General features: G+C 48.3%; 1 protein-coding gene across 2 annotated transcripts in view; it reads left to right on the top strand.

The window, feature by feature from the left end:
- The first annotated feature begins 1,934 nt into the window (after positions 1–1,934).
- The window catches only part of FBXO10 (F-box protein 10), a 62,791-nt gene continuing 38,017 nt past the window's right edge, over positions 1,935–26,708 (top strand). The window contains exons 1-3 of one of the 2 annotated variants that reach the window (XM_030567712.1): positions 1,935–2,000; positions 15,599–16,189; positions 18,662–19,516. In XM_030567712.1, the coding sequence (XP_030423572.1) occupies positions 15,605–16,189; positions 18,662–19,516 (1,440 nt within the window). In that variant the 5' untranslated portion in view covers positions 1,935–2,000; positions 15,599–15,604. The remainder of the gene's footprint in view (positions 2,001–15,598; positions 16,190–18,661; positions 19,517–26,708) is intronic. The other variant, XM_030567713.1, reaches the window with a different exon arrangement.

Raw genomic sequence — 26,708 nt, 5'->3', positions numbered from 1 at the left:
CTGTGAATAACATTGTGCCCTAAGCATCGTAGTTAGGTTAACCCAATCCCGATGCAGACACAGCTAGGTCAGCTAAACAATTCTTCCGTGGACCTAGCTACCACCTGTCAGAGACGTGGCTTAGCGACACAGAAAACCCCCTTCAGTCAAGGTAGGAAGCGTCTATGCTATAGCAGCACAGCTGCATCAGATGTAGCGTATACATGGCCTCTGGGTAGGGCTGCCCAGCAAGCTGAGTGTGTCTGGGCCGACAGCTTGGGACTAGCAGAGTGCGCTGAGCGCAATCAACACAGAATCATAGAATCTCAGGATTGGAAGGGACCTCAGGAGATCACCTAGTCCAACCTCCTGCTCAAAGCAGGACCAATCCCCAACTAAATTATCCCAGCTAGAGCTTTGTCAAGCCGGGCCTTAAAAACCTCTAAAGATGGAAATTCTACCACCTCCCCTATGTAACCCATTCCAGTACTTCATCACCTTCCTAGGGGAATAGTGTTTCCTAATATCCAACCTAAACCTCCTCCACCTCAATGTTAGATCATTACTCCTTGTTCCGTCATCTGCCACCACTGAGAACAGCCAAGCTCTATCCTCTTTGGAACCCCCCTATAGGTAGTTGAAGGCTGCTATCAAATCCCCCTCACTCTTCTCTTCTGCAGACTAAATAAGCCCAGTTCCCTCAGCCTCTCCTCTTAAGTCATGTGCCCCAGCCCTCTGATCATTTTTGTTGCCCTCCACTGGATTCTCCCCAATTTGTCCACATCCTTTCTGTAGTGGGGCAGGTGGGGTGGGGCCCTAAACAGGGTGCAATACTTCAGATGTGGCCTCATCAGTGCCAAATAGATGGGAATAATCACTTCCCTTGATCTGCTGGCAACACTCCTACTAATGCAGCCCAATAAGCCATTAGCCTTCTTGGCAACAAGAGCACACTGCTGACTCATATCCAGCTTCTCATCTACTGTAACCCTCAGGTCTTTTTCTGCAGAACTACCGCTTACCCAGCCAGTCCCCACCCTGTAGCGGTGCATAGGATTCTTCTGTCCTAAGCACAGGACTCTGCATGTTTCCTTGTTGAACTTCATCAGGTTTCTCTTGGCCCGATCCTCCAATTTGTCTAGGTCACTCTGGACCCTGTCCCTACCCCTCCAGCGTACCTACCTCTCCCCCAGTTTAGTGTCATCTGCAAACTAGCTGAGGGCGCACTCCATCCTATCATCTCAATCACTAATGAAGATCCTTGAGGGGGCCAGTTGGGGATTGGTCCTGCTTTGAGCAGGGGGGTGGACTAGATGATCTCCTGAGGTCCCTTCCAACCCTAATAATCTATGAAACTGTGGTCTATGTTGAACAAAATCAGGTTCAGGCCTCCAAGCTGTGGCACCACCCACACGCCCGCCCCTGGTTTCAGAGTCTGGGCTCCAGATCCTCCACACTCCTCTTTCTAAAGCCTCAGCTGTGGGCCTAGGCTGGGAGGTTGGGTCCCTGATGCTGGCTAGACACCCCCTTCACCGGCAGCCACGCAAACAGCCTTATGGGCAAAGCGCTAGACCAGAGCTGGGCGTTATGATGATGAATGGGCCCGAGGCTCTGGCCCATGTCACTAGCGAGCTGTCCTGGCGCCTCGGTGCTGGGCAGCCCCTGCACTGCCTGGAGAGGAGTCCACGGCTCCCCCGCGCGCCGCTCTCAGGGTGCAGAGCCCTGCACGGGCGCCAGGGAGTCTGCAGCGGGGGGGGGGGGGGCGGCGCGCGCCGAGCGCCCAGCAGCGGGGCCCGGGAAAGGCACGCGCAGCCCCCCCCCCCCGCCCACGCGCTGCAGCGCCGCGAGCCCCGGGAAAGTCTCTCCCTCCTCCAGGCGCTCTATGGTCTGTGCGCTGGAGCGGGGGGGAGGGGCTCCCGGCCGGGGCGTTCGCTCCTCCCGGCTCTGCTGGGCGAGCAGCCCCCGCAGCAGGCTCCGCGCGGCCGCAGCCGGGATGTGGCGGCTCCGCGGCGGGATCTAAGGTAACGGGGGTGGGAGGCGAGCTCTGCCCTCCCGCCCTGCAGGGCTGCTGCCCTGCAAACTTGCCCGGTGCATTTCCCGTGGGGCGCGTTGCGGGGTTGGTTGTTTGGGGATGGGGGGGCGATCGGCAGCCCTGCCCTGGCTAGGAGCCTGGCTTTTCTCCCCGTGCTCAGCCAGGGCTGCAGGCAAGCTGCTGCCTGGAGTTGTGCTTGCACGGGTACGGGTTACCCTGTGCACGCTCGGTTTTGTGGGCTGCAGCTGGGTGGCTGGTGAATGCTGCGGGGAGGCTAGTTTCATAACCATCGCCCTCGGCTGGGAAGGCAACTGGGAGCCCAAACTTGCCATTTCTCTGTAGCAAGGGGTATAACGTGTGTGAACACAGCCTCGAGGGGAGGCTGCTTTCAGGAGGGGGAACCATCTATGACTTGTACTAATGGTCCCTTCCTTGAGGAAACCGAATTCTGTGGAAACTTGTATTCCGAAAAACGGGGAATTTACACACACTTGTGAGAGGACCGGAGTTATGTAATATTAGTGCTGTGTAGCTTGTGATGCTGCAAGCGCTTTTTTACTACCGTGAGGCACCCACCAGTGAGTGTGTTCAGAACCATTTCAAGGCACAGCACGGAAAAGAAAACCAATTTCTTTTAAAGCTCACTTGCAAGTAAGGGGCTGTTGTGTTTTGAAATAGCTTTACAGTAGACATAGTACATGTATCTACTTTGTTCTTTGGTTAGGTGTATTGTCTAGCACATTTTACTCTTTGCTGCATTCTGCAATTTTTCTGCTGTTCATTCAGATATTTGGCCACCAGAGCTCTGCTGTTTCTTTGAATTTTGTTTTGATTTAATACATAGAACGTTTGTTGAAGTCAGTTACTTACCATAGGGGAATTGGGTTGTCTAATGTGTGGTTTTAAAGTTATTTCAGTGCTCTCCCTAGTTACTTGGCCAATATTTTTTAATAAGGGAACTGAATGTTAGTGGAGGTAGGATCAGTCTCTAGAATTACTTGCAAGTATGCTGAGCTACTTCTCTAACCCATTTTGTGATTGGAAGGGTGGCTAAAAATGAGTGGTGGGACTTTTGGTTTGCTTTCCTCGCTAACAGTAGGATTTTGACATGAGGTGATCTTGGCCTAGGGTATTGTTTCAAAACAGAGTGACCCATGGCAGAAGTAACAAAGGAGAGGAGAGGGCATCAGGCAACAGTCAGAACCTGGAACAGTGCAATATCTTGGAGCTCTGCCAGTCTTTTGATCAAAACTGCTTGAAACCCCATTAGAATACACGCAAAAGGGAAAGGTGGTGGTTTCTTTCTAACATGGGCATCCAACCTGGTTTTCTGTACTGATGGGTTACTGTTGTAATCTGCTGCATTGTGTATACCAGATTAATATATTTCCTTACGCTAAACCCGTTGGATCCAACTGCCACATGGAGTAGATACTTTTTCGGAATGTTATCACAGGGGAATACAAAGATCTACTTTCATGAATATGTTTCAGGTTGGGCAGGAGGGAGGGGTTGCTGCCTGCCTACCAAGGCATTGTGCTTCTGAAACAGGATTCCTCTGGTCCTAGCATGGGCACTAATGGCACATTTAGTCCTGGCTATGGTGGGATTTTGAGACACCGTTCCTAAGGCAGGTCTGTGGGGAGAAGCGGCTCAGGGAGGTGGGGGGCGGGTCAATGGGGAGAAGTGGCCGAGGGAGGCTGGAGGCGGGTCAGTGGGGAGAAGCGGCCCAGGGAGGTTGGGGGCGGGTCAGTGGGGAGAAGCGGCCCAGGGAGGTTGGAGATTTCGGACAGCTTTGTGGATCTAGTTGTGTTGTGAGCTGTTCCAGACCTTTGAGGAAATGCTGCTGTTTGGAAAAGTCTCTCCGCTGTCATGGGGAGCATTTGTGTTGGTCTCCCTTCCTGCTCACACCATTTTCAATGGTTTCTTGCCATTCAGCTGCCCTATTGAACAGCCCTCAGTGCTGCAGCCTGTATATAATGACCCCACCCGTGAAACTCCGGACACCATCTGGCTGCTTTGTCCTCTGCAAAAGCATCCGGTACAGTGCACCAGGAGTGGGGTCTAGGGAGCTGTCTTCTTCCCCAGACTGGTTAATAAAGCATGTCCGATCTCAGGTACTTATCTGAGCCCATCACCCTGGTATCTGAGCAGCTCACAGACTTTAATGCATTTATCCTCATGGTAACCTTGTGAGGTCGGGCAGTGTCATTCCTTCCCTTGTTCAGATAGGGAACTGAGGCAGAAGGGAGCCCAGGGTGGATCAGGAATTGAACGCAGCTCTCTCAGCCAGCATCCTGATCAATGAGCCATTCTTCCTCTGCCCTCATCTGTCTCAGCTCTCCCTGGAGACATACATTTGTAAACGGGTGGGTTGGCAGTAGGGTGACCAGACAGCAAGTGTAAAAAATTGGGATGTGGGAGAGGGGGTAATAGTGCCTATATGAGAAAAAGCCCCCAAAATTGGGACTGTCCCTATAAAATCGGGACATCTGGTCACGCTAGCTGGCAGGCTCCTGAAAGAGTTTCCGGGTGTACCTATTGTTTTTGCCCTTCTCCTGTCTCTGCACTCCTCATTCAAGCTGTTTTTTTTCCAGTGGCCCTCTCCCCCTTCCTCCACACTCAGGTGCCAGTGTCTGATCTCTCCTGTTAGGGGGAAGGCAGTTCCTGCTGTCAGGATGAGTCCATTGTGAGGCGTGTTGTTGTTCCAGCCCCAGATGTATGTGGTTCTATGTAACCCCTGCGCCTGGTGTCATAGAAGGGGCCGGTTATATAGTGTTTGCTACCTTGGAAAACATGAAATGTTTCCCGGGGAGGGACCCTACTCATTTGAGAGGTTCCTGCCTATTCGCTGCTGGCTCAGGGGTCATTGGTATAAATGTGGGGACCCTAGGATAGTGAGGTGGGGAATGGGACAGCAAGGGACCAGCAGGGGACAGAGCCTGTATCTGCACTGCCAGAGTCTATCCCCTGTCACTTTATGCCCAGGTCTACACTAGTGTGGGGGTCGACCTGAGATATGCAACTTCACGTAGCTGAAGTCGGCGTATCTTAGGTTGACTTACCTGGCTGTGAGGACAGCGGCGAGTAGACCGCTGCTGCTCCCCAGTCGACTCCGCTTCCTCCTCTCGTGAGCTGGAGTTCTGGAGTTGACGGGGAGCACGATCGGGGATCGATTTTATCGCATCTACACTAAGACATGATAAATTGACCCCCAATAGATTGATCACTACCTGCCTATCCGGTTCTAGAGATGGGGGTGAAGAGCAGATTGATGGGCCAGGTTTCTGTGACTGGGCGAAGACTCTGGAGGCCGCTGAGCTACTGGCAATGGCTGAGGATGGAGCTGTGCACTCTGAGGAGGAGGGTAGCATTGTGGTGGGTGGTAGCTCTGTTGCCTGGAGCTCCCTGGCATGGGGAGTTCTCGAGCCACCGATCTTGCACGCTGTGGTGATGATGCTGGGTCCTGGCCTGGGGCTGTACCGCCTGCCCCCTTGGGACAATTGGTACGCGAGCTGCTTCCATTGAATCTCCCTCCTTCGGGAATGAGGAGCCTGTTCCAGTGGTGGCTCGATATTCTCCTGGGCTGGGGGACTCTGGGAGAGAAGCTGAGGACAATGAAGATCTCTGGGACGCCGCCCTGGTTCCGGATGTCCCCACCAGTCAGCAGATAGGAAGGGTGGGTACAGGGTGAAGGGGATCGGTGGCTTTTTGGCTAGCACTAAAGACAGGTGTGCACAGTCCCACTGCCCTCTGGGAGAATTGCTCCTGTGCATGTGGGGGCAGGTTGTGACCCCAGAAGCTTGGGACTGTGTCTGATTGTGATTAGGAGCAGCCAGGCTAGTGCAGTTGTCAAAAGCATTTCTCTGGTGAGAGCTGGGAGGCTCTCTTTGCGCACTGGGAAAAGACTGAACACATGTGTGGTGTCTAATGCCTTTTACCCCAAAGTCCAGCTCCTCTAAAAGTCACTCGTGTCCCCTGATGATGGTGTATGCTGCCGAGTGCTCCTCCTGTTTAGTAAAGCCGCATTTTGCTGCTGCTGATGGAAGTCTATGATGGATGTCTGTGAAATCTTTTAGAACCTGGGCTGCTATTATCTTCTGTCTCATTTTGGTGGATTCATCCCATGAATACCTCTAATATCAGAGCTGTGAAAAGTAAATTGACCTTTACAAACCCCCTACACCTGCATCCTCTGAAGAAATGAGATTTTTAATTGAAGATTTCACAGGCAAAAGATTTGTTATAATGAAACAGAGCTATAAAGCTGCCACACAGCCCCCTCCCCGTGGTGTCAGTCATTATATAGACCTTAAGGCCAGAAGAGACTATCCAGAAGCAGTGAGATACACAAGGTGGTCCTTTTTTTTTACTGCATTTAGTACTGTGGGATATCTGCAGGGCCACCCAGGTGGGGGGTGGGGGGGGCAAGTGGGGCAATTTGCCCTGGGCTCCGCAGGGATCCCCAAGAGAACGACTGAGGCTCCTTCCCCGGCCCCAGCCTGACCTCGTCTCCGCCCCTCTCCTGGAGCCTCAGCGCATCCAGCAGCACCCCGGACAGGTGCAACGTGGCTCCGGCAGGGCCCCTGAGCCCTGCCCCGCTCAGAACCGCGTGGTCAGGGGTCGGGGCTGCAAGCTCCAGGCTGAGCGGAGGGAGCTGAGCTCCTGGAGTTCCCAGCTCTGAGCAGGTGGAGCTGAGGGGCCCTGCTGGAGCCACGCTGCAGCTGTCCAGCAAAGCTCCTGGATGGGCTGAGGCTCCGGGTGAGGGGGGAGCCTGGGGTAAGAGGCTGGGGCTGGGGGGGTTGGCTAAGGGGCAGGGAGTCCCGGGGACAGGGAAGGGGCAGAGGTTGGAGGGTGCGGTCAGGGGACAGGGAATGGGGAGGGGGTTGGATTGTGGGCGTTCCGGGGGTCTGTCAGGACTCAGCAGGGGGGTGGATAGGGGTTGGGGCAGTCAGGGGACAGGGAGGGGGCAGAGGTTGGGGAGGGCGGACAGGGAATGGGGGAGGTTGGATTGTGGGCATTCCAGGTTTCTGTCAGGACTCAGCAGGGGGGTGGATAGGGGTCAGGGCAGTCAGGGGACAGGGAGCAGGGATGGGGTCCCAGGGTGGTGGTGGGGTCTCTGGGGGACGGTGAAGGGACAAGGAGCAGAATGGGTAGGGGATTCTGAGGGGAGGGGTGGGCAGGCGGGGGGCAGGAAGTGGGTGGGGGTCAGATAGGGGGCAGGGCCAGGCTGTTTGAGAGGCACAGCCTTCCCTACCCTAAAGCTCATTCAGCAGTTTGAGGCTTGCAGAAGAGCCAAGCTGATAGCTTTTCCATTAGGGCTACCATCCCTTTCACTTCTCAAATGCCAAATTATAGTCTATATTTAAATTCAGTGCCATAGGGAGATTCACGTCAGGGGAGGGCAGCTTCCAGGAGCCGTGCACAGCAAGCCCCTGACCGTGCCACTTGACAGGAGCTCGAGGGACGGATTAAAACGTCTGAAGGGCTGGATGCAGCCCCTGGGCCGTAGTTTGCCCACCCCTGAACTAGGACATATAAAGTGCTATACAAGAGCTTATAGGTGATCTTTGTTGTTATTGTTATGTAAATAATAATACCTGATCCTTACCGGGCTCCATCCATAATCCCCAGTCTAAACCGACAAGGTGGACAATACAAAGAAGTAGGGCAGGAACTGGCAACCTTTCAGAAGTGGTGTGCCGAGTCTTCATTTATTCACTCTAATTTAAGGTGTCGTGTGCCACTAATACCTTTTAATGTTTTTAGAAGGTCTCTTTCTATAAGTGTGTGATATATAACTAAACTATTGTTGTATGTAAAGTAAATAAGGTTTTTAAAATGTTTAAGAAGCTTCCTTTAAAATTAAATTAAAATGCAGAGTCCCCCGGACCGGTGGCCAGGACCCGGGCAGCGTGAGTGCCACTGAAAATCAGCTCATGTGCCGCCTTCGGTACACATGCCATAGGTTGCCTACCCCTGAGGTAGGGCATCAGATTTTGCCACTATGACTTTATTCTCTGAGATATGGGGAAACTTCTCTGTAACTATAAAGGATAGTAGCTGAATAACAGGGAGCTCAGGACTAATAAATGTCCCATATAAAGCCCTGGGTAGAACTCTCCTCCTTTAACTATTGTACTTTAATAGTCTTAATCATGGCTGTCACAATAAAATAGCTATCAGAAACAAAAGACTGTAAGAATTCCAGGACAACATACCCTTCAGTCATAAGTGAGAGCTGCAAAGAGTTCTTCCTGAATGACCTGGGGAATGGATTTCAGAACCTCCTGCTGCATATAAAGAATTAATCATTAGTTTTGTTAATGCTAAAGTTTATTAGGTGACTTAGACCCAGAATTTCAATTTTGTGTAAGAAATAGAAAATAAAACATGATTCTAAGCATTTTTTATAAAAATTTAATGCAGTTTCAATGCAAATTTATGTTTGTTTTGCAACATACCCTAGAAGGGCTTGCACCCTTGTCCTAACACAAGAACCATGAAATGAAACTGACTAGAAACAAAAGTGAAATGTATTCAGTTTGGACAAAGACAATAATCTAATTCAGGATAGTAAATAACTCAGGCTAGTAAATAACTAGGGCTGTTGATTAATCACAGTTAACTTGTGATTAACTAAAAAAAATTGTGATTAATCACAGTTTTAATCGCAAGTAACATTTATTAATTTTTTTTATGTTTTTCTACATTTTCAAATATATTGATTTCAGTTACAATGCAGAATAGAAAGTATACAGTGCTAACTTTATATTATTATTTTTATTACAAATATTTGCATTATAAAAAGATAAACAAAAGAAATAATTTTCAATTCACGTCATACAAGTACGGTAGTGCAATCTCTGTATTGTGAAAGTGCAACTTACAAATGTAGATTTTTTTGTTACATGACTGCACTCAAAACCAAAACAATGTAAAACTTTAGAGCCTACAAGTCCACTCAGTCCTACTTTTTGTTCAGCCAATTGCGAAGACAAACAAGTTTGTTTACATTTACAGGACATAATGCTGCCTGTTTATTATTTACAATGTCATCTGAAAGTGAGAACAGACATTCGTATGGGACTTTTGTAGCTGGCATTGCAAAGTATTTACATGCAAGATACTCTAAACATTTGTATGCCCCTTCATGCTTCGGCCACCATTCCAGAGGACATGCTTCCACGCTGATCACACTCATTAAAAAATGTGTTCATTAAATTTGTGACTAAACTCTTTGGGGGAGAATTGTATGTTTTCTGCTCTGTTTTACCCACATTTTGCCATATATTTCATGTTATAGCAGTCTCCGATGATGACCCAGCAAGTGTTTGTTTTAAGAACACTTTTACTGCAGATTTGACAAAATACAAAGAAGGTACCAATGTGAGATTTCTAAAGATAGCTATGACACTCGACCCAAGGTGTAAGAATCTAAGGTGCCCTCCAAAATCTGAAAGGGATGAGATGTGAAGCATGCTATCAGAAGTCTTAAAGGAACAACACTCCAATGTGGAAACTATATAAGCCGAACCACCAAAAATGAAAATCAACCTTCTGCTGGTGGCATCTGACTCAGACGATGAAAATGAACATGCAATGGTCCGCACTGCTTTGGGTCATTATTGAGCAGAACCCATCATCGGCGTGGACACGTGTCCTCTGGAATGTTTGTTGAAGGGCATTTGGCATGTAAATACCTTATGGTGCTGGCTACAACAGTGCCATGTGAACACCTGTTCTCACTTTCAGGTGACATTGTAAACAAGAAGTGGGCAGCATTATCGCCCGCAAATGTAAACAAACTTGTTTGTCTGAGCGATTGGTTGAATAAAAAGAAGTAAGACTGAGTGGACTTGTAGACGCTAAAGTTTTACATTGTTTTATTTTTGAATGCAGGATTTTTTTACATAATTCTACATTTGTAATTTCAGCTATCATGATAAAGAGATTGCACTGCAGTGCTAGTAATGGGGGAATTGAAAAATATTATTTTTGTTTTTTATGGTGTAAATATTTGTAATAAAAATAAATATAAAGTGAACACTGTACACTGTATTCTGTGTTGTAATTGAAATCAATATATTTGAAAATGTAGAAAACATCCAAAAATATTGAAATAAATGGTATTCTATTATTATTTAACAGTGCAATTAATCGCGATAGCCCTATGAATAACCAGTGTAAATGGTGAAAAGTAAATTAGACTTCCCAAGTGTTATTTTGAATAATCTAGATTCCTAGTAATAGGGCAGTAATTTGAGGGTTTTTTTTTCTGATTCATACATCATCACAAGTTATAAAAATTCTGCAGCCAATGATTTTAGTCTAATTAAAGTCACTGGGTGCAATCTGATATCCTGTGATCCACAGAAAGATGAGCTAGTGGTTCTTTCTGACTTCGAACTTTATGAAACATAGCCTGATTTTTCAAATAGCATGTTGAGCTCATGACTCAGCTGGTAAAGGGTGATTACATTCAAATAAGTAGGTCGTTGGCAAAGAGTAAATACCAAACCATATGATGATGTGTTTAGAGCCATTGACCAGAACCACCACACTGTGTTTAAGGCTGTGTGGTCCGGTAGACTGAGCACTGGACTGGGCCTCAGGGCATCTGGGTTCTGTGCCTGCTCTGTCAAAATCCTTCTCCTGGATGTTGGGCAAACCTCTTCTGCTCTCTACCTTTGCTTGTCTTGTCTACTTACATTGTGAGTTCTCTGGGGGCAGGTGCTGTCTTTTACTGTGTTTGTGCAGCTCCTAGTACACTGGGGGCTTGATCTCAGCTGGGGTTTCTAGACACTTCTGTAACATACGTCATTAATTCAACACTGTTGCTCTGCAATAAGGAGAGCATAGGTGGGAGATTCAGGACCCTGTTTTTCATTATAGGTTTATTTCCTGGTCACCAGTAATGACATTTTCAGCCACAGAGCTAATATTAACAGGACAGGTGTTTTAAGACATTTTCATTCTTGCTGAGAATAAATATTTGTGGGTTGAGAGCTATGGATAATACAGCGTTATGAAATTATTGTGAGGATTGTGCTTGCAAGTCTCCAGTAGGAGAGAGATATATTGTGGCTTGCAATTTAAGGTAGAAAGTCAGGGTGAAATCTTGGCCCTGTTGAAATCAATGGGAGTTTTGCCACTGACTTGAGTGGAGTTAAGATTTGAGCCAGCCAGCTAGGTATACCTATCTCATAGAGCTGGAAGGGTCCCTGGAAAGTCATTGAGTCCAACCTCCTGCCTTCACTAGGAGGGCCAAGTACTGATTTTGCCCCAGATCCCTAAGTGGCCCTCTCAAGGATTGAACTCACAACCCTGGTTTAGCAGGCCAATGCTCAAACCACAGAGCTATTGCCCCCACCCTCCCTCTTATGTCCTATGTTCCTTTTGCACCCAGCCCTCCCATTGGAGCAATGCAGAGTTGGGCCCAGTGGAGAAGGAGAACAATATTTAACAAATATAACAATGACCAAAAATAGAAAGAAATTATCTTAAATCTCTAGTGGAGACAGATTTGACATAATGCTTGGCCCCACTAATCCTTGAATGCAGATCTACGTTTGCAACAGTTAACTACTGTCCCTGTTTCTTTGCGACATTTGTGGGCTGTAAAGAGCCACTGCTGTATGTGTCCTGGGCATGATCCAAACCCCAGTGAAATCCCTGGAAAGGTGAATATGGGATGGTGCAAGATGTACTGGGCACATCATTATGGAAGAAATGGAGTCCTCTGGGTTAGCTTCACGCAGCTGCCTCTTTATCATAACAGAGAACCTGTGCTCATAGCTCAGCTGAGAATGCATCCTAAATCCCGTTGCCCAGGGTTCTTCATGGCTGATCTCTCATCTATTGATCAGGCTACAAATGTTCCATCACATTTAGAAGTGCCTCTTTTACAGGCTTATGATGTTATTTTAAAGTCTGTTTCAGCTCACAAGCCGGATTTCCCTGTCTCATATCATGGAATCCAAACCAATGAAAGAATTACTCATTTTGTGAAATATGAAGCAGCACAGTTTTAAATTGTTTGAAGGACTGACTCCCCCTCATCCTTTCCCCGAAGAAAATATTGAGCTGATGAAATCAGCCTGCTGAGAATCTCCAAGCCCTCCTCGTTAGCCCTGTGTCCCAAATGAAGAATGAGAAGCAGAGACAAAAGCTCCAGAACTTCATCAGCCATTGTTGGCCCCACTTCTCCTGGGCTTGGCGTAGGGGTATCCAACTGTACAGAATCAGGAAGCTGGCTGTGACTGTCATGACTGGGGTGGATTCCAAGTAAATCCAAAAGGTCATGATGGGTTCTCCAAAGGCAAGGCCTGAAGCTGTCATTTGAGCGGCTAAGGGATCAGGCCCCAGAAAGGGAACATCAGTCTCATAAACCATAGTTCCTCATTTAATACAGTTGCCTGTTGAGAAACTTACCTTTGGCATACGCCTTGGCAAGTTCACCTTAGTGCACAGTTCTGCTGTGCCATGTGATCGTGGTTTGTTTGTGAGGTTCCCTGTTTGTTTTGTGTCCATGATGCTAGCCTTGCAAGCGTCTTATATTCTGAGGTCAGGCTGGGTCCTTTTCTCTTTGCACTTTATCTGTAGTAATAAACGCACTAGAGAAAGGCCAGATGCTACCCAGGACTGTACCCACTCTTGTCTTCAAAGCGAACCCTTACTGCCGTGGTTCTGAACTGCGGCCCGTGGGCCACTTGCAGCCCAATCAGCACACAGCTGTGGTCCATGTGACTCCTCAGGGCCACACAGGTAGTGTATGTATTGTTTGGATGTGACAGACACAATGCATAGAGAGCTGCAAATGCGGCCCTCAGTGGTAAATAGGTTGAGAACTACTGCCTTACTGGTACCAGCGCAGCCCCAGTGCGTCTGCACCTGAGTAACTGATTAGAACCGAGTGACCCGTTTTGTGGACGATGCACAAGCTGGACTAGAATCCAGCTCACAGACCCATAGCTGCGTTAGGACCCTCAGGCCTCACAAAGCAGCAAAAGCATTATTTTTGTTACTGGAGCCAGCACGTCTGACTCTCGGTGCACACCAGAATATCTGTCCAGTCAGACGGTGTCATTTCACATCGTCACTTTGCAGAGTGCAGCTGCACTTCACACCAACGATTCAGTGTTCTCCTGATAAATACACTATCGACAAGCCCTGGATTTCACTCCTTCCTTCAGTTGTCAGCTGTGACCTTCTGCAGACAGCGCCTTCCAGACAGAGATTTTCCTGCTTCCCTAAACCCAAACACCTTTCATTTCTGAGTGTGATATGCAGTGTTACCTCTTCCTCTGGTTGATTTATTTTACAGCACAGGGGATTATTGTGCTGGCAGGATCTATAGAGCCAGATAGCCCTTTTTATCCCCCATCCTGCTTTCTTGGGAATCCTGAAACTGCAGGATAGAAATGAAAAGCAGTGCTTACCACCCTGGGCATCCTAGAGTGACCGAGGTGCATCTGAAGAATTTAATGAGTGTTACAGGCTACAAGGCTAAAATTCAGCCCTGTTTGTGTTGAGATTCTAAAAGCGGCCTGGATGTAACAGAACAGAGTCAAGCATCTCACACAACATCTCAAGAGCCGTCAAGCCACAGGGCTGCATAGCAGAGCCTTTAACCAGCCAGTAATTACTGTCTGCTTGCTAAAGAGGGATAACGGAAGCGTGTTCTGTGCTTCCAGAACCCCTATAGGTCTCGGAGTAGCAGAGATTTATTTTTTAAATCTTGGGAGGGTTAAATGTCCAATTCTGTTAGGTTCTTGCTGCTCACGAAGAGGCAGCTATATGGGAAAAGTTCTACTGTCTTCCCAAGCATGACAGCTGAGGGCCCAGACCGGAGGTGGGTAAACTACGGCCCGCAGGGTACATCTGGTCCGTGGGACCGTCCTGCCGGGCCCCTGAGCTCCTGGCCAGGTGGGCTAGCCCCCGGCCCCTCCCCTGCTGTTCCTCCTCCCCCACAGCCTCACCTTATCTCGCTGCCAGCACTCTGGCCTGCCACTCCTGCTGGGCTGCATAGTGGTGCAGCTGGATCCGGTATGGTAAGGGGGTGGGGAGCAGGAGGTCCTGGGGGCAGTCAGGGGACAGGGAGCAGGGGTCAGTTGGATTGGGCAGAGGTTCTGGGTGAGGTGGTCAGGGGATGGGGAATGGTGGGGTGATTGGATAGGTGTAGGCGTCCCAGGGGACCTGTCAGGGACAGGTGTGTGGATAGGGTTCGGGGCAGTCAGGGAGGAGGGGAGGTTGGATGGGGGTGAGGTTCCGGGGGCAGTTGGGGTGGAGGTTCATGGGGGGGCACTCAGGGGACAAGGGGCAGTTGGATGGGGCAGAGGTTCAGGGGGCAGGAGATGGGGACCAGGGGGGATTGGATATAGGGTGAGATTCTGGGGGCCTTTCAGGGGGCAGGGGTGTGGATAGGGGTCAGGGCAGTCAGGGAGCTGGGGATTGGATAGGGGATGGGGTTCCAAGGGGGCAATTGGGGCGGGGGGCCTCAGGAGGAGGTGATCAGGGGACAAGGAGCAGGGGGGGTTGGATGGGGTGGGGATTCTGAGGGGGGAAGTTGGAGATGGGAAGTGGGAGGGAGCCAGTCTGTTTGGGGAGGCACTGCCTTCCCTACCTGGCCCTCCATACGGTTTTGAAACCCCGATGTGGCCCTCAGGCCAAAAAGTTTGTCCACCCCTGCCCCAGACTATGCCCTAAAGCAGCAGTCTTCAAAGCCCCACAGTCCTAAACACCCAGTCAACTTAAAAAATTCAACCTCGTCCTTTGGCTAGCTGAGCAGCCGGCGGCCTGGGTAGCACAGGATCAGGAGGATGCAACCCGAGGCCGCCCTGATCCTCCTTTAGACTTATAAGGGCAAATTCATCACAGGGTCAGGTACAGCCTCTGGTACAGCCTGTCCTAACTTGTGCCTCCTCCTGCTCACAGCCTGTAGGGGATTCGCTGCAGCCCCCGATCTGCCTTCCAAAAGACCCATCTGCTGGAGACGCCCTGCCTCAGTGCTGTTCGGGTAGTTATTCCTTTCCTTGTACTGGTGTAACGGCCATAGGGCAACACAGACTCTGGCTCAGGGAACAGGCGTACCTGACTGGCTCCTTGGTCTCCAGGTCACATGCGCCAGGGGCCCATCGGCTGCTAGGTATTGTCCCTGTTCTTCACATCAGTGCACAATTGCCATCGTTCTGGGCGGGTGGCACCGGGCTCGGCCTTGGCACTGATGTAGTTGCCCACATGAGGTGCAGGGCAGTGCTGAAGGAAGGCCCTGATGTGCACTGAATGAAGCCTTGACTCAGATTCTGCAGGGAGCGAGTTGTTGGTGCTCTGCACAGCCATCCAGGCAGGTTGGGTTCACTTTCCAGTCCTGGCCTCTTTCTCCCTAGGTCAGCAGGGGCCAGGAGAAGGGCAGAGGCAGCACAGCCAGTCCCTGGGGTGGGGTGGAGCCAGTGGGCACAGAACAAACCCACTGGACATCTACGGGGAATGGAGTGAGACTGAGGCCACAGGAAGGAACTGTCACAGATCTAATCAATGCCTGCATTTGGTTGTCTAATGCCTGTCTTTGTGTCCCACTGTTGCTAGGTGACTATGGAGATCAGCGGTCTCCCGGTGGAGTTGTGGCGCCTGATTTTATCCTACCTGCGTCTGCCCGACCTTGGCCGCTGCAGTCTGGTTTGCAGAGCTTGGTACGAGCTGATCCTCAGTTTGGATAATACCCGTTGGCGCCAGCTGTGCCTAGGCTGCATCGAGTGCAGACACCCGAACTGGCCCAACCAGCCTGATGTGGAGCCCCAGTCCTGGCGGGAAGCCTTCAAACAGCACTACGTCGCCTCAAAAACCTGGACCAAAAACGCCCAGGACTTCGAGTCCTCCAACTGCTTCTACTTGTTCCGAAGGAAGAAGGACCGCCATGTCCTCCGTGTTGGGCAGGGCTGCGAGTTCGATACCCTCCGGGCCGCCTTGGCCTCGGCCGGCGTCTACGACCGGATTGTGCTGCTGCCAGGGGTGTACGAAGAGCAGAGCGAGATCATCCTTAAAGTGCCGGTGGAGATTGTGGGGCAGGGGAAGCTAGGAGATGTGGCCCTGCTGGTCAGCATTGATCAGCACTGCCCAACCACTCGCCTGTGCAATGTGGTCTTTATGCCCGCCTGGTTCACCCCCGTTGTGTACAAGGTGGGTCTGAAGCTCTCACAGTATCCTCATCCCTTGATGGCCCTGGCTGGAGATGGGACACGGGGTGGAGTGGGCCGATGCTCTGAGGCGGCACTGAGCATTCTCTTCTTTTGAGAGCTGGTTTTTGCTCATGTGCTCAGGGTCTAACTGGTTTGTGGGGTGGGGAAGGAATTTCCCCCCTGGCTCAGGTTGACAGGGACTTGGAAGGGTTTTTGCCTTCCTCTGCAGCATGGAGTATGGGGCATCTGGGTGTATCTCACTAAATCAGTCCCCTGCCATTGCAGGGCTTTGGGCACTGGTGAATCTTGGTTCCTCCTGTTCTCTGCCTGTAGCTCACAGTACTTTAGTCTCCTAAGAGCTGTAATACTTTGGTTTATTTCTGGTTGTTGGGTTTAGTGTGCAGGTGCTGGGTGGTATTTGTGACCTGTGAGATGCAGGTCAGACAGGTTCCTATGACATGCCTTCCTGGAGGATGCACACACATGATCTCATCATGCTCTTTTTTAGGAGTGTTATCTAGGACTTAGAGAAGTCAGGACTCCTCGGTTCTGTTTTTGGCACGGTAGCTGACTAACTCTTTGACCTTGCCTATGTTACCTTGGGCCTGGTCCAGACATTTGTACTCCATGAAGCCAATCAGGCTACTTGAGGCACAGCCATGGGAGTAAAGGTTTGAAAATCTGACCTCTTGCCGCTCTTTGCCTCAATTTATCTGTCTGTAAAATGGAAACCTACCTTACAGGAGTTGTGGAACTCTGTTTCTTAAAATAATTTAATTATCTACTTCATTTAACCTAATTGCTTTTAAAATGCTCAGAGGAAAAGTGCTATACAAGTGTTAAAAGGAAAAACTGTCAGGGTAAAAAAAAAATTGTATTTAAAAACAATAGATTTCCTGCTGTGTATTTATTTAGATTATTGAAACACGGATTCATTTACCCTTCACTGTTGCGTGCTGTTCAGTGACTTTGTACAAATTTCCTTCAGCCTCCACAATTAAAGTAGAAACATTTCCCTTCCATTGATCGTCAGTTTTGCTTTTTGGATCATAATCAGCTCAACGCTTCAGCATTTGGGTTGCAGACAGTGAATGGAGAATGTTTCCTTCCAAACAAGCCCATTTCCCATTGGTGTTTTTTATTTTAAAAAGAAGATGGAGCCATGAAATTGATCTTAGATTTTGCAAAAGCTTTTACAAAATAATTTGTTTAGATTGAAATTGACTTAACAGTGTCCCTTTTAAGTAGCTTTAAAAAAAGTGAGGGGGGGAAAGAGGAGGGGGAAAGATGTAGGTGTTAGATGTGTGACATAGCTGATCCCTCACTAAAATACTGCAGTGTTCTCCATTTGTTTATCTTAGCGTTTGATTTGAAAGGCTGTTCCTATACCCCAGGAATGTGCAGTGTGTGGCTGACGAAGAAAAGGTCAGGTGTAAAAACTGGAGAGTTGTGCAAAATGATTCCTGTGGCCTGGGAGCTCCTGTCCCCAGTCACTGATCGTATCTTCTTATCAAAATCTCCCCCACAGTTTGGGGATCACTGTACCAGATCCCACTGGGTCATGGCTCAGATATGTTGTCAGGGCAAGGGTGGGGACACTGTCACTGCCTGTGTGTGCTTGTTGTGGGGATAAGCAGAGAGCTTTGTAGAAGAGCCCTGTCTTTCCTCACCACAAGGTGTATAAAGATTACTAGGCTGATCTCCAAGGCTTTCTGCACACAGGCTATGCTGCTTTGTGTCACAAAGCTTCCCAAGGCATGGAACGGACAGCTGACGACATGATAGATGTCAGCGATCCAGTGCCACGTTCACGTGGACAACAGTGAAGAGTGAATGAACTTACCAGTGCTAAGGCAAATCCCTCTGCCTTACGCTGACCCATAGATGTGTGAGAGAAACATTTAACTTTCTTCCAGAATGCTTTGGACCTGGCATACAACAGATGCGTGACAGTATGTAGAGCAGATGCTGTGTGTATTCCTGGTACATTAATAAATATTTAGGCAAAAAGAGGCCATTAGGATGTCTAGCCCGACCTCCTCTGTATCACTGGCTATTACATTTCACCCGCTGATGCCTGTACTGAGCCCAACAACTTGTGTATACAGGCTGACAACAACTAAAGCTGCCAAGGGAAGGATTCAACTCATAGTAGACGGATGTTGCCCAGTTCAGTGGCCTCAGCAGGTCACGTTGAGCCACCTAGTTGTGGGATGCGGCAGCTGGATCCTGCCATGCTATCTAGCATCATAAAGGTAACTGATCGAGGTTGGGGCAGTTAAATGCATGGACTCTTGGTGCAGAAGCCAATGGGTGTCAGTTACCCATGACACATGCCAGTTCCATGCCCCACTTGATGTGTGGGGGCGGGGGGTGAGGGGGTTGCTTTGAGAAGTGGAATGGGACATAATGGTATGGCCAGGAATGTGAGTTATTTTTGTATTTATTTTGTCTCATGATCATTCTTCTCCAGACAACCTCTGGTCACGTCCAGTTCGACAACTGCAACTTTGAGAACGGGCAGCTGCAGATCCACGCCCCGGGGACATGCCAGGTGAAGTTCTGCACTTTCAATCAGTCCAGCGTCCATTTCCACAGCGTGGCCCTCGGGGTCCTGGAAAACTGTGAGTTCACCGGCAGCGAAAACGCCTCTGTCACCATAGAGGGCATCCCATCCTCTAAGAGGAACTGGGCCTGCAAACACCTAACCACGCTGGCCAAGTCTCACTGCATGTTACAGGCGTCAGACCCTGCGCTTTGCAACGTGCCGAAGCGGGGAGGCTGGGGTGGCCCCCCCGCGAGGAACGTAAGAACCTGCAAGATTGTGGTGGGTGGGGACCAAAGTAATTTACTTCCTGCTTCCAAGACTCAGCTGGTGCTTGAAAAAGCAGGCGAGAAAGAGGCTGAAGTCAATAGCAGACTTTATACAGCAAAGGAGGGGGAAGCCATGACCCTGGAGACAGACTCTAGTGACAGCGAGCTGAGCACGAGCAGCGAGAATGAGGATGATGACCGGTCGATGTACAAACTGTCCTATCGGGCCCATAGTCTGAGCCACATGCTGGCCCAGGTGATCCACAGCAGGCCGCAAACCAGTGGGCTCACCGCCCTGCAGAGGGACCTGGAGCTCAAAACTCTGCAGCAGGAGCTGCAGAGGGACAAGGAGGCCCAGTCTCTCGCCAGCTCTCTGCAAGGATGCCTCATTCGGAAGTGCCTCTTCAGGGACGGGAAAGGTGGGGTCTTTGTCTGCTCCCAAGGGCGAGCCAAGCTGGAAGGGAGCGTCTTCAGGGAGCTGACCTATGCGGTGCGGTGCATACAGAACAGCAAGGTGCTGTACAGGCTGGTAATGAAACCCTCCCACGCTGCTAAGGCCACCCGCCTGGGGAGTCAGTCAGCAGAGCCTATAGGCCACGTTGTTAACCAGCCTCCTGCTTTGCACCTGCACTTAAAGTGTAGGTGCAGATGAAAGCACTTAGATGTCTCCTTGATTGTACCCTCAGATCAAGGCGTTAGACATCCAAGTGCTGTCAGTTCTGGAGGCATCTGACTCCCCTGCAAAGTTAGAGGCTCGATGGAGACCCCTTTAAAAATGTGCCGCTACCTGTCAGCATTGCCAAGTACATCTGCGAACATGCTGAACATGCCAAGGGGTCACCCAGTTAGCAATGGAGGAACACAGGAATTGCCAGACTGGATCAGTGTGTGATCCGTCTAGCCCAGTGGCCTGCCGCTGACAACCGCCAGTGCCACCTGCTGCAGAGCAGTGTGCACGAAACTCTGCAGTAGGTAGCGAGGAAGTAACCTGCTCAAAGAGACCGTTCCTTCCTAGCCTCCAATAGCTGGAGACTGATGCACTTTATCAGCATAGAGTTGTAAAGTGGCCCAGTGCTCTATGAATGCAAAAGAATTCAGAATGTCGAAAAATTAGTAGCCCTTCAGAAAAGGTGTAGCAAATGAAATTCACCCCCCAAACCAATTCAGACTATCAGACAGTGAGCTCTAGTGGAGTGATACTGGTGTAAAGGAGTGAAGGATCAGGTCTTGGTTTAGTATACTGGTAGTATAAGATTTCTGGTGTGCTTAACTATTCATATCCTTGCTCTCACGTGCCTGGGTCTCTCCCTGCTTTGATAGGTAAGCACACTGTTCTCCCTTAGCAACCGTAACTGTTTTTCTCAAAGGAAGTGAGTTCGCCATGGTGCCTGTCACCAGTTTTAGATCCTAACTGTTCCATCCAAAGCTGACTTGAAACTATATGGTCAAGATGGTTGTAGCGCTATAGACACCATGTGGAACAGACACCTCTCCCTACAGCAGCGCACAGGAGAGGTGACTGTCTGACAGGTAGCCCTCAGCTCTTGGCAGTTCACAATTTCTGGCAGGAACAAGAGGACGCACATGTCGTCTAGGCTACAGGCTTGAAAATGTTTGTTTGTTTCTTAGCAATAAGGATGTGGAAAGGGCACATGACCTGAACTGAACCATAGCATTAAACACTCAGAGGAGGACTACTGCAAGCTGATTGGCTGCACTAGAAAGAAAGGCACTAGGTTGGAGATTATATAATGAATGTAATGATGCTTCCCAGATGAAATGCTTTGCAATGGCACCCTGCCGTGCCTTCATCCTCCCTTCCAAGTCATTAATTCCACCCATCTGCTTATAGGGAAAGAGATTTTAGTTGTTTTTTAAGGCAACAGCTAGTTCTAACACCTACCCCCTTCACCACAAACACATTGTAATCCTGGTAGACCCTAAACAAGTAATCTTACAAATTAGGAATGGGAAGGATCATTTATGTCACTTTTCCAGCCAGGAGAGCAGCATGTGCTCTAGTGCTGTGGCGAGCCATATGTTAAATGTCTTTCACGTTATCACTTCCATTACTTGAAGTCTGATAGATTAGTATCAAAACGTGGGAGATTTGCAGGAGAACCAAATCTCTGTATGGAAATGGAGAATGTGTATCGGGGCCTTCTCCAAAGGCAATTACAGCCTGTGAAGACTTTCCACAGACTTGAGAGGGCTGTGGTTCGGGTTCTGGTGTAGTAACTAGTGAAGCAAATGCTTACACGGCACATAACTGTGCTAACACGAGTAGCCCCATTGGGGCCAGGAATGGAAACAGAAAGGATGGAAATACCTAGGCTGGAGGTGGAGCTGTTCTGGCGAAAACTGGACAGAATTTAGCATTTGGGTTAACACCCCCTGTGACACTTTCTCGCAGTGCCCAGGACTGAGGGGCAGGTTGGCTGAGTTGGAAAATGAAGGGGAGAGGCAGGCAGTAACAGAAGGGAAGAGTGGCTAGTTATGCAAGAGAAGGGGAAGAGTCAATGAAGATAGCAAAGTTCAGAGCCCCAGGAGGACAGAGGACAACTCTCAGAAGTTTGCAAGTGAGAACAGAAGATAAGAGGACTTGAAGTCAGAAAAATCAGAAGGCAGGAGAATCACACCATCACCAGGAAGAAGCAGGTCCATGTGATTGGAGATTCCTTGCTATGAAGAACAGGCCTGTCCCCAGAGCTGATGAGGAGAACAGAAGGGTGTGCTTGTAACCCACACACCTCCTGGGTGTGGTGTCCTGTCCCATCTAGTGGCACCAAGACCACTTAATGAGAGAGAGATAAAAAGAGTCTGCTCTACAGCCTTAGCTAACAGCCAGTTTTAGCTCATATGGTAAAGGCTCATGCAGTAAGCTCCCGAGGCCCCAGGTTCAATCCTGCCCACCGGTTACCGGGAAGCTGAGATATGGGATGCAGATCTGAGGCTGAAGATGATCTTAATGGGAGCTGGAAAGAATCCACTGATTGTCCTTCATGCAGGAACAACTGATACTACAAGATTATTGCTGCGATGCATCAAGAGAGACTCTGCCAGGCTGGGGAAGATGCTTAAAGAAATGGAGGCTGAGATGATCTTCAGTGGGATTCTACTTGTCCCTGGAGGAGGAGAATGAAGGCGAGACAAGATGATGAAGATCAATAGATGGCTCAGGCAGTGGTGCCATAAGGAGGGCTTTAGGATGTTTGATCCCTGGGAGGCATTCACGGGCAGAGGACTGTTCTCATGGGATGGACTCCACCTGAGTAGGGAGGGAAATAGACTTCTGGGACGGATGGTGGTACAACTGATTACAAGAGCTTTAAGCTGGGGAGACGGTTGGGAGATGCTCACTTACTCTCCATGCCTGAGTCTAATACCGAGCGGGAGGAAAATCAAGTAAGAGAGAATATACCAATGGAGACAGGAACAACAGAGGGTAGGAGAATGGACATCAAGAGGAAAGATAGTGCCACTACCACTAACAGTCAGTAGGCGATACTGGCAGTAGGATCACTCTGTCTAATCGGGTGAGGAATGTGGGCAAGGCCAAAGCAGAGACAACTAAGATGTGTGTACACCAGTGCAAGGGGTCTGGGTAACAAAATGCAGGAACTAGAGCTAGTGGCGCAAAAAGTGAACGCAGATATTAGAGGGCTAACAGAAGTATGGTGGAACAGTTGTCATGACTGGAGTACAGGGACTGAAGCTATGTGGTGTTCAGGAAAAACAGAAATAAAGGTGAAGTTGGTGGAGTAGCATTGTATATCAATGATGAGGTAGTTAGAAGTGATGGACTGGATAAAACTGAATCTGTTTGGGTCAGAATCACTTTGGGGAAGAAAGGTAACAGAGGCTCCTCTGGGAGAGTGCTTAGGGTCTGCCGTAGACTCCCAGGATCTGATTTGGATATGGATAGAGACCTCTTTAAAATATTTGTAATGAAATAAGCACTACTGGGAATTGTGTGATTATGGGAGATTTTAATTTCCCAGAGGTAGACTGGAGGACAAGTGCTACTAAGAATGGTAGGGCTCAGACTTTTCCGGTTACAGTTGCTGAGAGATTTCTTCACCAAATAGTCACCAGACCAACAAGAGGTGATGCCATTTTAGAGGTAGGGTTGGTAAGTAGTGAGGACCTCATAGAAGACCTGGTTGTAGAAGACAGCCTTGGTTCCAGTGATTGAGTTAATTCAGTTTAAATTAAATGGAAGGATAAACAAAAATAGGTCTGCAACCAGGGTCCTTGATTTCAAAGGGAAAACTTTACAAAATTAGGGGAATTCGTTAGGGAAGTGGATTGGACTGATGAACTCAAGGATCTGAATGTGGAGGAGGCTTGGCATTAGTTTCTGAAGCTTTGACTTAAAGTATCTGAAGCCTGCATCCCAAGCGGCGGCGGGGGGGGGGGGGAATCCTAGGGAAGGGTTGCAGACCAAACTGGACAAACAAGCATCAAAGACAAGTGATTAAGGGAAAGCAGAACGCCTACAAGGAATGGACGATGGGTTGGATCAGCAAGGAAAGCTACCTCGGAGGTCAGATTGTGCAGGGAAAAAGTGAAAACTGCCAAAAGCCAAGCGGAGTTGTACCTTGCAAAGGGACTTCAATAGTAAAAAAAGAAAATAAGGAAAGAGAAATTGGGACGATTAAGCCCCAAGGATCGAGATTAAAGATAATCTAGGCATGGCCTAACACCTAACCAAATATTTTGCCTCAGTTTTTAATGAGGATAATGAGGTGAATGGACAGTGGCTAATGGGAACAAGGTTATAGAAATAGAAATTATTACATTTTGAGGTGGAAGCCAAACTCAAGCAGTTTAATGGGACCAAATCAGGGACTACAGAAAATCTCCATCCAAAACTATTAAAGGAATGGGCATATGAAATTGCAAGCCCAATAACAAGGATTTGTAATAAATTTGTACTCTCCTGGAGTCATACCCTATGACTGGAAAGTTGCTAATATAGTTCCTATTTTTAGGGAAAAAGGTGATATAGGAAACTGACCTCAGTTATATGCAGGTCTTGGGACAAATGTTGAAAGAGAGAGTAGTTAAGGACATAGAGGTACACGGTAACTGGGATAAAATACAACATGGTTTTACAAAAAGATCTTTCTTTGAGAGGATAACAGATTTTTTAGACAAAGAAAATGCAGTAAATCTAATCTCCCTGGATTTCAGTAAAGCATTTGATACAGTTCCACATGGGAAATTGTTTAATTGGAGAAGATGGGGATTAATATGAGAATTGAAAGGTGGATAAGGAATTGGTTGAAGGGGAGATCACAGTGGGTCACACTGAAAGATGAACTGCCAAGCTAGAGCGAGGTTGCTAGTGGAGATCTTCAATGATTGGTCTAGGGACGGATTTTAATTCTCATTTTCATTCATTACCTTGGCACAAAAAGTGGGAGTGTGCTAATAAAATCTGCAGGCGATACAAAGTTGGGACATATTGCCAATATGGATGTCAGCTCCCTAATGTCTCCAGCCTTTCAGCCACTCAAGTTTTCTTCTGAGGGCTAAGCCAGCCCCTGCTCTGCCTTACCGGGTGTACCCCAGTCCCCGAACTCCTTCGAAGCAGCCTCCTGAAGCATCCAGCCCATCACTGGACGCTCCAGGTATTACCAGGGAAGCTGTCCCCAAAGAGACAACACACCCACAAGCTTGTTTGGTTCAGCAGCCCCAGTGTAACACCACAGCACTGCAATCTATTGATTGTGAAAACACATCTTGCCCTTTGTTACCAAGTATGTGTGTTTAAGAGACAGTGAGCAAGGATAAGAACAGGTTACAAAGAAAACAAAGGGTATAACATGCTTCTTACAGTCCGAGCTTAACTTTAACAGGCTAAAATCCTTGTCTCACCTAAAGCAATAGCATCCCTGACTAGGATCCTGCTTTGAAGAATGCAAACGGCACTGTCCTTTGTGCTGCCTCAGTGAAGAATGATAAAATGTCTTTTTGCTTCTCCATACATTTCCAAACTCAGTGTTCCCTCTCTCCACCTCCCCCGCAAAAAGGCAGGATGACCCCTGTGGTTCCCTTCCTGGGGTGCTGGCTCCAAGGTGTCTTCCCCTCCTCCTGATTGTTTCACATCCCACCCTCTCGACTTCTTCCTGTTGACTTTCACATGTAAATAGGCTTCCATTGTGTTTGTTTTACAATGCCTCCTTTACGTGTGACAGAGAGGGAGGTGAATTGACGTATTTCATCTGACAGAAAGCCTGTTTGTCAACTCAGCCTAGTTACATAGTTTGAACCGGGGTAGGCAACCTATGGCAGGGGTGCCGAAGGCTGCATGTGAGCTGATTTTCAGTGGCACTCACACTGCCCAGATCCTGGCCACTGGTCCGGGGGACTCTGTATTTTTTAAATGAAGCTTAAACATATTAAAAACCTTATTTACTTTACATACAACAATAGTTTAGTTATATATCACACACAGTTATAGAAAGACACCTTCTAAAAACATTAAAATGTATTACTGGCACGCGAAACCTTAAATCAGAGTGAATAAATGAAGACGCGGCACACCGCTTCTGAAAGGTTGTGGATCCCTGGTTTAAACCATATTTTAGTAGGAACACACAGCTCCTTACATGCCAACCATACATGTGTCCCACAATGCTTTTGATGACCACTGTGTCACCAACTTTCATTTGATACTTGACACGACATCCTTTATAGATCTGTACTATGATAACAATGGGTTAGGTGTCATGAGTTTGTCAAGCCCGATGGGAGTTGCTGATGCTGAGTAGTGAACCCTTTGCCAGCTGGCACCAATGAGCCTCTGGATCACACACCCCTGCTTGGAAAAAGTCCCATTGTGTCTTTAGTAACAGCAGATGCACATCACTTGTGCATTATGGTGCCTCAGATCACATGTATATTTAAGCTAGGGCCCATCAAAAGTTTTTCATCAAAACTTCAACAGAAAATTGGGTTTTTGATTAAACAACATTTTTTTTTCAAAACGTGCCTGTTTTCTGTGGAAATATTTGACTTTGGGGGTTTTTTGGCCAAAACCCAAAATATTTTGATACAAAAATGCCACTGTGGTACCTAATGGGAGTTGTAGGTTGGTTGCTTCTTGTCTCCATTCTCCTCTATGCACCAGCCTTCCCAACAGGCTTCATTTCCCATGATTCAGCACCTCTGCTGGCCAAGGGGGGGACCATAGTGTGTCATGGGAAATGTAGTCAGACCAGGGAGCCCAACCTATAAAGGAGAATGGGAATATGAGGCACATTAACTACAACTCCCACGCAACAACGAAGTGTTATTTTCAGAACTGAAATATTTTGGTTTTCAATTATTTGCCAAAACTTGACATTTTCCATGGGGGGGGAAGGGAGGAGGGGATTCCAACCATCCTAACTTCAAAACATTTTCTGACTAATCAAAACATGGTTATTTCTGTCCACGCATAATAGTTGTAATGAACTCCTGCTGCCGTCCCTGAAGAGGGAGCACAAAACATTGATTTTATATGTCCTACAGAAACATCTGCTGTTTCTTGATGCTGGAGAGCAGCAGGTTGCTTTTTTGACAGGTATTTCAGAGATGTGGGGCTTTCTGCAACAGAACATAACAAGTTTAAAGTGAATCAATACTTTGAATTAATTCAGATCAATCTTTTGTAATTTAGGTAACAGGGAAGAGCAAATCTAGGTGGAAAAGAATGA

The sequence above is a fragment of the Gopherus evgoodei genome, chromosome 6 (assembly GCF_007399415.2).
Source record: "Gopherus evgoodei ecotype Sinaloan lineage chromosome 6, rGopEvg1_v1.p, whole genome shotgun sequence".
Classification (NCBI taxonomy): domain Eukaryota; kingdom Metazoa; phylum Chordata; order Testudines; family Testudinidae; genus Gopherus; species Gopherus evgoodei.
This window is presented reverse-complemented; position numbering and strand designations above follow the sequence as displayed.